Source organism: Podospora pseudopauciseta, chromosome 1 (genome assembly GCF_035222475.1).
Source record: "Podospora pseudopauciseta strain CBS 411.78 chromosome 1, whole genome shotgun sequence".
Classification (NCBI taxonomy): Eukaryota; Fungi; Ascomycota; class Sordariomycetes; order Sordariales; family Podosporaceae; genus Podospora; species Podospora pseudopauciseta.
In genome coordinates, this window is record NC_085892.1 from 2,451,870 (window position 1) to 2,464,610 (window position 12,741).

The 12,741-nt window shown below is 49.5% G+C and overlaps 1 protein-coding gene across 1 annotated transcript; it reads right to left on the bottom strand.

Moving 5' to 3' along the window:
* Positions 1–639: 639 nt before the first annotated feature.
* Positions 640–3,464, bottom strand: QC763_106680 (uncharacterized protein). Its single transcript, XM_062907245.1, has 3 exons — positions 3,056–3,464; positions 2,650–2,969; positions 640–2,570 (listed from the first exon to the last, which is right to left on the bottom strand). Exons 2-3 carry the CDS (start codon positions 2,962–2,964, stop codon positions 1,944–1,946), a joined length of 942 nt encoding a protein of 313 aa, XP_062770176.1. The 5' UTR covers positions 2,965–2,969; positions 3,056–3,464; the 3' UTR covers positions 640–1,943.
* Between the last annotated feature and the right edge of the window lie 9,277 nt (positions 3,465–12,741).

Sequence of the window (12,741 nt, forward strand, 5' to 3'; positions counted from 1 at the left end):
GAAAGAAGTGCCCTCTGTTATCTCTCAAACAACCGCCAAATCCACCTCCCCTCCATCCCTTAACCAGCCCTACACCTCGCTACCCCCAACCCCCTGGACAGCTCCTTCCCGTCGTCTTACATCCGACCACCCATCCCCACAAGCACAGCCCCGTGCTCCTTCCTCCCTTTTATCCCCCCTGTAACAACAACTTCCTGCGTCCGTAGCATCTGTGCACCTTCCCTATCTCCCTGACCCCTTTTATACAATAATCCCCCTTTCCTACCGTCCCTTATCTTGTTCACGCTGCCCTGGCATTGTGTGCGCCCCACTTTTACCCCTGAATTTTGCACAAAGAGACAGGAGGCAGCAAAGAACACAGGCAGCAATCACAATTCACTTGACCCCGCAGAAAAAAAAACACAGAGATAGCATAATCAAAATATCGAGAGATGAAAAGTGGGAATTTATCGCTACCAAACCGTCTCGTCTCTGCATAAATAGGTTTACGCCAACATGTTCGTTGCCAAATCGTCAAGTGTTTGATTTTCACTCCAATACCAACTTTACCAAATTCAAACATACTTCGCCGAAACCCCCACCAAGACAGCTTTTTTTTTTTTTTTTTTTTTTTTTTTTTTTTAAATAAAACGAGTATATTAGGGCTTTATAAAGGCTATACTATCTGTTAGCATCCATCCCTCCAAGACCTCTCTGATCTAACGCAAGCTTATTGTTGCTAAATGGTAAGAAGACGAAAAAAAAAAAGAAGAAACCTCCCGAAAGCTAATAACCCGATTACCTAGGTTGGAAGATAAACTTTTCCCCAAGTAAAAGCCATCGTGTTCATGTATTTTCCCTCCTAACCGCCTTCCAACCATGCAAATATCAGTGATTCAGTCGAGGATGCTAGGAATCAAACGAGATCAAACGCCTTTGTTCGTGTGGGGGGTTCCCACGCCCTCCCCGTCGATCTGACAGCTGACGTGCCAGAAAGCGAGCACTCGCTTTTCTCCCTCGAAAAAGACTCCGCCCGCGCGATCATCTGGAAGAGGAAGAGGCCAGCTCCTTGAGCTCAGAGCCGCCGGCTGAGCAAATCTTGGTAATGTACAGAAGGAAGGTGTTGGCCCCTAACCCAAGTGATGAGGGCCAACGTTGCCCTTCCTCAACCTCAGAGATCGAAGTCCTGGCTGACGCTGTCGTGCTGATCAGCCGAGTACTGGCCCTGGTTGTACGAGCCGTAGCCCAGGTTGCCCAAGTTCTGGGTCATGTTGACCGCCTGGAAGCCGGGCTGGGGCTTGATGTCGGCGGTGGTGTAGCCCGTGTAGCCCGCGCTGTAGTAGATTGGGCGAGGCTGGGCGCACAACGGGTTGCCCGTGTAGGTGCCGGCATTCGACAACCCGTGCGGATGATAGAACGGGGCGGCAGGAATGGATGGCTGGCTGGTGAACGCAGAGGCACCAGCATCCCGAGTGGGAAAGTGGAAGGGCGAATGGGTCCTGACCGCTTCCGAGGGATGGTTCGTGCTCATGGAGCGCAACGCGTTGCTCCGGCGGCTGTCATACCTGGCAACATATTAGCGGCCATCGAAGTATACACTTGAGAAGGTCGCTTCTTTTACTCACCCATAATCTTCCATCGGGCTGTGATGGCGGGTCGCCACCAACGGGCCGTTGGTCATCTGCCAACCGCCGCCCATCCAAGAGTGCTGAGAGGCCGGCTTGGGGCCATCACTGAACACATCGTACGTCTCCGCCGGGAGATGGGTGTGGGTGGCTGGTCCGACATCGTCATCGATCTCACCATCAGCATCCTCATCCACTTCATCAAGTCGCTCTGTCTTGTGAAAATCATTGGGGGCCGCAGTCATCTTTCTGGTTAGGCGGGCCGAAGAACGGCGCGCTTGTCTCGAAGTGGCAGTAGTGAGCGTACGACGAGCCCGCTTCTTCTTGCTAGGCTCCGCCTCATCCTGGGGGTCGTATTAGTATTGATCTTTGGCCTAAAATGGGATGGAATGACAACCGCCAACATACCTGACTGCCATCAACGGAAGGGCTGTCATATACATCTCGCTCGCGCAAACGCTTGAGACCCTCCTCGGTCAGCTCGTAGACTGTCTCCACGGATGTGATATCTCTCGACGTTTGCTGCATCTTCACCAAAACAGATGCGTCTTTGCGCTGGTTCCGCTTCTTCTTCTGCGGAGTCGTGGCAGAATCAAAGAGCCCCATTCCCTCATACACAATACCCTTGAGCTTAGTGGCATTGTCGCCCTCATTGGTGTCTTCAGGCATTTCGGTGCTCTCGGACAGGAGCTCAGATGTCGTCCCACTCACAGCAGTTGACTCAGATGGGAAGCGGCGTCTTCTCAAAATCATGCTGTGCTGTTGCTGAGGGGTGCTGGGAAGCGTGGCGCTGTCTCGAGAACGACGAGTGGTAGGGGTCTGGAAGCCGGAATTGTCGAAGTACCCCTGACGTGTTGAAGAAGAGGACCAACCGTATATAGCTTGGGCGTGAAGAATCTCATCAGGCTCGATCTTGATACTATCCATCATCAGAGCAGTGTCATCATCATGAGGGCGGTCTCGAGGCTGCAAGTTGGCCAGGTTGCATGATCAGTGTGTGTTCATTGCCTGAATGTCACCCCGGAGGTGGAAGCTAGTAACTAACCCCAGAGGCAGAAGCAAAGGTCCGGGCTCTCTTCTTGCCAGTAGTCTTCTTCTCTTTACTAGCCAAGCGCTCGGCCAGGAGATCATTGATGCCATAGCGAGCCTCCCAGTCGAGGTAGGCGGCAGTATCGGCCTTGGACTCGGGGTCAGGTCGCAAGCCAACTTTGAATTTCTGGGACAAGTGGCTCTTGGAAGCGATGTGCGTCAAGAGGTGCGAGAGGTCCGAAAAGGTGGGCTTCTTGGGGCAGATCAAGCACTGCAGCGGGATGACATTGGCGGCGGGGCCGGGCATCTCCATTGGAGCAATTGCGGCCATATTTTCTGGGAGGAAGTGAAAGTCAGCAGTTGAGATCTCGGATTGCAAGTACGAGATGCATTGTGTAAGCCCCAAGCGGGTGGTAACTCACACAATACACATACAGTGAGATCAGGGGGTGATGGTTGGCTGACTGCAAGATCAACCCAGGTAAATCAGGGGGCAGTAAATACAGGTGGGCAGGGCAACCAGACGGAGACGGGAAGTAGATGGGTTGAAGGGGACTTCTTCGACCACACAAGGCAGGTGAGATCGAAGAATGCGTGATGTAGATATCCGTCCTTCGGTGCCTCCTGCGAGAGTGTCTGATGGTCCTTGACTTCCAAGGTGGCGAGGACTGACCACCAGGGTCGTCTGTAGGAGGAGAAGCTGGTGACACAACTCAGGAATTCTTGATAAACTGGATTTCCAGCAAAGCAAAATGCCCTCGGGGCACCAACCCAGGCTGCGGAGAGGCACCGGTCGGTAGGGAAGATAGTGGAGAAAAGGGGAAGATGAACTGGACTAACCGTTGAGGAAGGCACAGGTGGGACGCCGAGATGCGACGGAAGACGGAACGAGGTGAGGCTGTCGATATGTGGACGAAAAAAGGAAGGAGAGGAAGTGGGAAAGAAGAGAGGGCAGGCGACGAGGTAAGCGACCCCCGCAGGCAGTGAGGCAGTGGTGCGAAAAGTCGAAAGAGTGGGAGGACTGGGAAGGTGGGGGGCAGATTTTTCAAAAGATTTTAAAGAAGGAAGGAGCAGGACACTTGACGCAACCAACTTTGCAGTGAAGGAAGGTGCAATAAGAAGAGAGGAAAGAGAAGGTGAAGAGGGAAGGAACAGGCCCCAAGAATGGTCAAGGCTCAAGATGGCGATAGCCCAAGAATGGTGACTATACGTGAACTTAACATCATCTTGTGAATGTATAAAGGGTCTTCTCAGAGATGTTCTGAATTACTGAGACGTTCACAAGCAAGCCTACAAGAGGCCGCATCGAAGCTCTCCGTGGAAGCGCGTGGCGGCGCGAAATAAAGTACTGGGCGTGTGTGTTAGCGAATATGTGATTGCGAGCTGGGACGAACACTTGTGTTAGAATACATGCGTCTTGAGGGTGTGGCTTTATCACGTATTGATGGAGCAGAGACTTTTGTAGCTGGCTCGGACAAAACAAAGTGGAAGAGGAGAAGATGTGAGAGAGGTCCCAAATAAATACTCAGACACTGGGCACCTCGACGACTTTGTGCAAATCACCTGAATGGTGCCTATCATAAATGGGAACATTCTTGAAGCGGGACCATCCTGACCATAAGGGCCTGATAATGAAGCTATATTCTTCCGTTGTGAACCGGGCCTTTCCGCCCATATCTAGGTATCGTGATGCCGCCGGCTCCATTGGAGCTTTTTAAGATGGGGTGGAATAAAATAAACCAAACATTTTGCTCCTGTTAAGACGCCCGCCGTCGCGACGGCACTGTGAAAATCATCTGAATGAATTCTTAAGCGGAGCCCATCATATCATGAGGGCTTCATGATCAAGCTATCTTCTTCCGTTGAGACACCGGGCTATTCCGCCCATGTATATTATGCTGCCACCTGCTCTGTTGGAGCTTCTTACGACGGGATAAGACGGGGTGAACCAAATATCTTGCTTCCGTTAACACTCGGTATGTCGACGATATTGTGTAAATTACCTGAATGGGTTCTTAAGCGGGGCCTATCCTGAACATGAAGGCCTGATGGACAAAGCTATTTTTTTTTTTTCCCATTGAGCCACCAGGTTATTCCGACCATATCTATTATAATGTCGCCGGCTCCGTCGAGCTTTCCAGTATGTGATAAGGGGGAAAGAAACAGATATCTTGTTCCTGTTGAGACGCCGGGCATTCCGGCCTACTCCGCTGGAGCTTTTTAGCATGAAATCAAATGGGACAAAGTAGATAGATATCTTGCTTCTGCTGAGATACCTGACTGTTCCGGCCATATCTGTGATGCTGTTGCCTGCTCCATGAGATCATTCATAAAGCAGATATCTTGCACTTTTGAGACACCAGGGCCTGTTTTCCTTGCCAGAGCTTTTTAAGCCAGGATGAAGCAGATATTTTGTTCTGGTTAAGAGACCAGGCCATTCTGGCCATATGAACAATGATACCACCTGCTCTCTGAGATCATTTATTAAGCAGATATCTTGCTCCGTAAAGTTACCGGGCCATTCCGGTCATGTCCGTGATGATATTGCCTACTGTCAAAGCCTTTCAAGATGGGACAGGATGCAGTGAAGAAGCTCTCTTACTCCGTCAAGAAGGCCGGAGTCTGAGACGTTAAGATCGTCGGAGCTTTCTAACCTGGGACAAGATGGGATAAAGCAGCTATTGTGCTTGGTTGAGAGGATGGGTCTTTCCGGCGATATCTATGACGATATGACCGGTATTGTTAAAGCTTTCTGGTATAGGATAGAGTAGAGTATTAATTATCGTGCTTTGTTGGAGGGACGGGCGTGTCTGGCTATATACATGATGATATGGCCTGCTCTGTTGACCATCTTAAACTGGGACGATGAAAGATATTGAAGTTCTTAGGAATGAAGACCTTTTTGTTCATATCTATGGTGATGTAGCCTGCTTTCGTAAGTCTCTGAGCATATATTATGAAGCTATCTCGTTACTTTAAGCAACACGCCCTTCCGCCCACGTCCATGAGAATGTGACCTGCCTCTTTAAAATCACTAGGCAGTTAGGATGTGACAATGAAGCTAGGTAGGTAGTGTTTTTCCGTTCAGGAGAAAGTCCTTGTCCGTCATTTTTAAGATAATGCGGCCTTTCTTAGAGGATCAAAGTAGGTATGATATCCATGGAGGAAAAAAGATGTTCCATCTATGTCCATGATATCGATGCCTTCTTTGGCGGGGTATGTAGAGATAACGTGATGAAGTTGTTATGATCCATTAAATACAGACGAGAATTCGCGGCTTGACAGGCTGTTCTATGTTTAAGTAGATATAGTTATGTGTCTGCCTTCGATGACAAGGTATGTGGAGATGTCAGTAGAGAACATCAAGACAGCTTTCCATCCAGATCCATAATGATGTGAACTGCCTCGGCGGATCACATTGCGGTGTTAGTGGTTAGAGAACGGCTTCTCACACATATGAATAATGGTGCGGAGGAATTGGAGGATCATGCCCGCATCAGATGGTATGTTCTGTTAGGAAGACGTATTTCCCACACATCATCATGATGATGCTTCCTATCTAGAAGGGGCCACAAACCATGAGATATTAGACACTGGGGCGCTTCCAGATCCTTGGTTGCCATTACTATGGAACCCCTTCTGTTGGACAGAGTATATGGCACCGGCATTGGCTTTCATCCACCTCGTCCGTTCTTTTGGGGAACAAATCTCAAAGCTCCTCACAGCCATCAGGGTAGGCGCCCTTCCAAGCCCAACAAACAAAGGGCTTATCTGAACCATGTGCTAGTTTTCAGAAAAGGCTGGAAAAGCTTGGAAAAGCCACATGATAGGCTATATCTGCCTGACAGACCCTTCCATCAATGTTGACAGCCATCCAGCTCAGGAGAGGAGCTTAAAGCCCATGCAAGAAGCCATACTCTGAGCGAGCCTTGAGCCCTTCAGCCTTCGAGTTGCTGTATGCGGGAAAGAAGGAGAAAAGAGGAACCTATTCACCAGACCTCGTCTCAAGCCTGCAATCTGATCAAATCTTAAGCCGAGCCAAGCCCTGTTCTCCATCTGACTGCTCTGAGATTAACAGCAGTCACTCATGCCGGTACTTGCATCGATGCTTATTGGCATGTGAAACCCAGAGGTATAAAGCATGGGTGTATCGCCTGACTGGAAGATCACCTCAATCTGGACCCCAACTTTGGCTGTGTTTGCGCGATTGCTGTAGCGCCTGGTTGCGTGGAAATCAGTTGGGTTTCTGTGGGAAGGCAGGTTGTCGTCAGTCGCCGTCCGCAAGCATGGCAGTTCGCCAGAGTCCCCACTCGCTCACGCGGCGGAAACCCACCAACAGTGCAATTTTACAGATCAGATGAGAAGGATACAGTAGGGCACGCCTGGTATTCCAAATTTTGTCTTGTAGACGGCGCATGAAGCTTTGGGTGCAAGCTTTTGAAAACTCACTGCTTCTGGCAAGACAAAGACGTCTTTTCCAGTCCTTTCAACTAATGTGCCACTCACATCCTGAACTTCCTGCTCCAGCCATACTTTCCCTACAAAGAATACTATTTTTCAGACTTGATATCAACAACCCAGGTCGCGACAGAGCAAAATGAACATAACTCTCCCCCCATTGCAGCAACTTGGAGTAAGTCACACTTTTTACCCCTACCCCAAATGCATCACCTTCATGCTATGCTCCCATCAACCTTCAAGCTCCATACATATCAAAAACGCTGGACATTGCTTGTGGATGAAATGTCTATGGTGAACTGGCCAGATGGGGCACAACATTCACCATCTCATCAGCATCATCAACCTTCTCTGCAGTCTTTACAGTTTCGCATAAGTGGTCGATGTCTTGTTGCTCTCAACAAAGCGTATGACCTTGCCCGGCTGCCAAATCTGCATACGTGCCACGGTGTTTTTCTCCTCCATGGCTTGCTCGCCGTAACATCCGACGTTGAGTGACACTTACACCCATGCCGGAACCTCTGGTTTGGCTCACTGGGCACCCCGAAGCGCCGAGAACCGACGTCGGAAGGCTGTGGAAGGGTCCGGCCTGACAGATGTGGTGTGAAGTTTTCTGTCTTTGAACAGACTTGGTGTATGATGGTCCATCAGCAAGATCTTCCTACCTTGACGATGCCATGCAGTTGTTCTTCGCGGATGTCGTTTTAACTGCTGACTAGAAGAGTTGGTGATATAGGCACGACAAGCTGTAGGTGAAGCTCATTGAGGAGTCGCCACGCTTTGCAAACAACGGATATGATGGAAGGAGGTTGCGGAGTGATGGTGCTTTGGGTGCCATGCTCAACCACCCACAACGGCTCCCGTTCTATTTCCTCTTATTTACCAAAGCTGGACTAGTATATTCCTTCTCGCGACCATGTCTTTCCCCTGATGTTTCCTCGGGTAAGGTATGGTACTCGGAGTCTTTCTTCTCATGCCACACATCCTGTTACTTGACTGACAATCATATTTTCTCTCTTATTATTACCTCACTTATATCCATCACTTTAGAGAGCTCTCATCTTTCTCTCTTGCTATGTGCATTGCACTATCCTTACGTTGACGGGAAACTTCAACTACTGCCTTGCAACTCATGGCGGCAATGAATTAGAAGCTTTACAACCTCTCTCTATGAAGATTCATGTGTGGAAAGAGCACTCAATGAGGGGAAAAGACGCAGATGAAACTGTTAATGTGAAAATTCTAAAGAAAAGAGAAGAAAACAAAAAGGTGCGAGTAAAGAAGAAGAACAACAAAGCTCTAGCAGCAGCCAGTTTGTGGCTCTTACCCAAAGTAGGCCACACCACAACACCGGGCTGGTGAGATAAAAAGCTAATACTTCCTTATTCTTCACCTTGAGTTTAGCACGCTCGCATGACATCGCATCTGGTAACGCTTCTGCTATTCATACGCGCGTGTTGTCGTGAAGGCTAGGCTTAGCGATGGAAGAAGAAAAAGGGGTAGGGTGAAACTTCTGTTTGCAATGAGAGAGAAACAAGGGTGACGACAAGTTGGCCGGGAAACGCTCCTCTTCTCTCAAGGACAAAATGGGACAGGCACGCTTGAAGCAAAATTTAGATCATCGAGTATATTGGGAAATATACCCGAAAAATGAGTACTTACCTACCTTAGTGTTAAATTCAAGCTGAAATCACCCGATCTTACATATATTCCTTTTAAGAGGAGCTCCACTGCCAAATCATGAATTGTTCTCATGCTCAAGGCAATCACATACAAGTGAAAGCTGAAGAAGCAGACTTTGGTTCGGATCATCTAGCATCTTACATATCGAACACTTGCTCTCATCTCACAATACATGCTGCGTAGGAATAGGTCTTGTCTTTACTCTCATTTTTCATTTTCTTAGCATTGCCCTCACGCATGGAATCACTCTTTTTTTGTCACTCACTTGCTCCCGGCGCGCCAAGGCGCATCAGTCTCGCAAAGCCTGCCTCAAGGGCTCCTTTCCACGTGCCGAGACGAGCGTGACCTTCAACACCGGCTATGATGATTGGGTTTTTGTTGAGGGAGCCTCGTGCTAGCGTTGGATTGGTAGTACAGTATTCACCAGTTTCGCAACGTTGATGTGGTGTGAACCACAACCCCCCAAAGCTTTGTGCTATGAGTTTCCCGCTCCGTCCCCACGATCCGGTCTGGTCGTATCAGACACGCAATGCCGACTCCAAGAGCTGCTTTCCACGCGGCGAGGCGCATCAGTCCTGCAAAGCCGACTTCAAGAGTACAGAGATCCAGCTGTGTTTGCTGGCTACCCTCGTCGCCAGCCAGGTTCAGAACATGTCTATTGACTACAAGAACCTCAACTCCTTGCTATCTCCAGAGAAAGTAGGTTAAAAGTCGCGCTCCAAGAAGAGATATGTTAAAATTCGCGCTCTCCCGAGAAAATGGGTGTGTTGTGGTGCTTGTAGCTGTCGGCGAGCGCGCTGGAGTTCACACTCTCCAGAGTAGATAGTGGAGGCATGGTTGTGCGTCGTCTTCATCTCCATGCGGACCGGCTTGCGGGGGCATTTGGATCTGAGGATGAGCTCCCCCGGCTTGTGAGGGCATTTTGAACAGAGGATGGGCTTCTCCGGCTTGGAGAGCAGCTAGCGGAGTGAGTGAATATCTATAATCCCCACAGAGGCACTATATTGAAAAGAGTCGAAAGCTCTAAGCCATTTAGGAGATCTGATATCATGAATGAGAGGAAGGGAACTGGGAATGAAGCTTTCAAGACAAAAGGTCTTTGCCCGCAGTGTCCCCACTAGCACTACATATTATATCCTTCACGTTGATGGTATAGCGTCTGTTGGCACTGCTGAAATGAGGTGGTGAAAGAGGTGGAATTACTTGGTTACTTCAAAGCTGTAAGCAGCCTCGGGAAATGTAACTGCCTTATCATGCAGACGAAAGAATATCGACAGATCTGTTTACGAGGTTCAGGGGGCTCGATATATTGTTCACATCTGTTTTTCCAAACCGCCCCTCTTCCATCTCCCAGATATGAGTTCAATGTTCAGCACATATTCTTTTCGCCGAAGTTTGGACCTTGATTCACCGCCCCAATTCTCTAATCAAAGACTTATCTTTCAGCCTACTCCTCAATAGCACAATTTATGTCTCCCGGGCGCACAGCCTCAACGGAGACAGTTCTCAATCAAATGCCAGCGGCTCACTATCAAAGAGCCAACCCGCCCCGGCGCCTCACGGCGTTCGCATTGCTCTTAGCTGGGTTCAAGCAACTCAATGCTCCGGTTTTGAACCACCTGGTTGAGACTCATAGTCGCCTCCAATCTCCTCGCACTTGCAGCACCCACCGGAACATCAAGCAGATAGCCAACGAGATTGTGCCTTGCAACAGAAAGTCCACCAGACGGCTCCTTTCAACAGGAACCCCATGAGACGGCTCCTTATAACAGGAAGTCAACTCCCACCGGAGTCGAACCAGCCGCGCGCACGCGCCGAGATAATTGATGACATGCATGACATTAAGAAGGCAAAATCGCTGCTTGATATGATGGAGCAAGAGAAGCAGCTTCGAGATCAGGTTTTAGGCACACGCCTTGAGGATGCGGGTAGAGGTTGATGATGAGTTTGTCACGCGCGCGCTCGAGATAATTCATCATAACCCTCTACCCGCACCGTCAAGGCGATCACATCGAGGGTATCATGGCGAGGTCTCTGAATGGGTGTGGATACACTGGCCTCATCTTTCATCACTGAGCGCGATGAGCCCATTGCCTCGGTCCTTACCAGTACCCTTCTCGAGACCGGCCAGGAGATCCCGGATCTCTTGGCCGGCTACATCCCGGAGGATGCCGCCCATTTTCGCCTCGAAGCTGTTTCAGACTTCGATGAGACCGAGAACGCTGCGGTCAACTTTGGCGGCGATGCCAACGATGGTGGTGATGGCGGTGCGACCCCTGGGGCGCTGGTGATGCTGCTCCAGTTGCCCAGCCGACCGCCAAGAAGCGATAGTTGATGGCGTGGGTGATGTTGAATAAGGCACGGTTACTTATAATAGGGGGGGGGCGTGAAGGTGGCTTGCAGGGCAGAGTTTGGAGCAGTCGGCGCGCGGGGTCATGGAAGTTGATGTTGGACAGCGGCTCGTGAAGTAACGCAAGGACACCATCAGACACAAGATATGAGTAAAACTTCTAAAACATGAAGTCTTCGAGCCCTACTAACAGGTAGCAATGTCTCATTCCATCTCGGTATGTTAGGTTAAACAAGATTCACTTACTCCCTCAATTAACAACAGTTCTGTATTTATCCCACTGATATAGCCCGTAATCCAGGTTTCAAGCCATCTATCTGATTGGTACACTGTGGTGTATTAGGTATTATGTGGAGAGAGTGTAAATTGGTTTTCTATGTGTTCCATCCTTATTCCGAAATTTTGGGTTGGTTGCCGTCGGGTGGCAGATTTCAGGGGTAAAAACAAAGTGGGCTGCTGCCAGAGCAACACTGTTCTTGGCAGAGCAACGTCGAGCCTGGTAGGTAATTTACTCTGCTCCTGCCTTTGCTTTTCTGTGCTTTATTTTCCCTTAACATGCCCCCGAGCATAACAAGAAGATGAAAACTTTGGGCAGTTCACAATGGCCGTTTTGTCGTGGTGGAAGATTTTGTTCGAGATCAAAGTCAGCTTAAATGGTGAGCCTGACCCCGATCTCTGTTCCTTACGGAGTACTTCTAAGCACGGGAGAGGGATGGATGATCTTGTAGCATAAAAGAGTCCCTCGTTGCATGCCTTTATGTTTGAAATCCTACCTTATAGATGAACGACACTACAGTGAACATTGCCCATTTCATCCATGCCCCAAAGCTAGTTACTTCAGGAGAGTCGAGTCCGTGGGTCCCTCAAAATTGCTCCAGGCGTTCATTCACTTCAAAATCCATCTTGGGCACCACCAAGCCCGCTAGCTGGGGTCATGACCTCCGCGGCGCGCTTTGCGGCAAGATTTCCCCAGCGTAGGAGCACGTCCACGTAGCGAGTTCATCTTCTCAGCCCCGTATCTCACCATGAACAGGCAGGCCATGGTTTACCAGACCTTTCCCACTTGAAGGCCACCACCAAGAATGCAAGCCTCCTTCGTCTTTTCGGCACAAGCAAGCCCATTGCTAGAAGGTATTCATCGCCGCGGCTACAACTACACCACATGCGTTCCATCGCCCTGGCTACAGCTATACCACATCCGCTCCCTTGGCTTCAGCACGACGAGACCGTCCACCATGTTCAGGGCAGTGAGTGGAAGTGCATCAGCCGTGCTCTTCTCCCCATGACTCAAACAAGTCGCTGAAGGAAACCTATTCCTCAATGCGAACACCGAAGCTACCCCGCGCCCTCGCACGCGAGGGCACGACGTTTTGTATTATCGCCGATATCTTTTCCTTCTGGTTGCGGGAGTAGCGGGACTTGCTCTTTTGCATCGACGACACATGTCTCTCCAGCGATTTCACAATTGCGATGAAAGATGCTGTCTAATATAAGATAGGAGAAGAGATATATGAAGAGCAGGTCGTCACTCATCCTGACTTGTAGTAATAGTAATGATTTGCTAACAACATACCTAGTGATATGCTAGAGCTTACTTCCCGGAAAGAATTGCAAGCA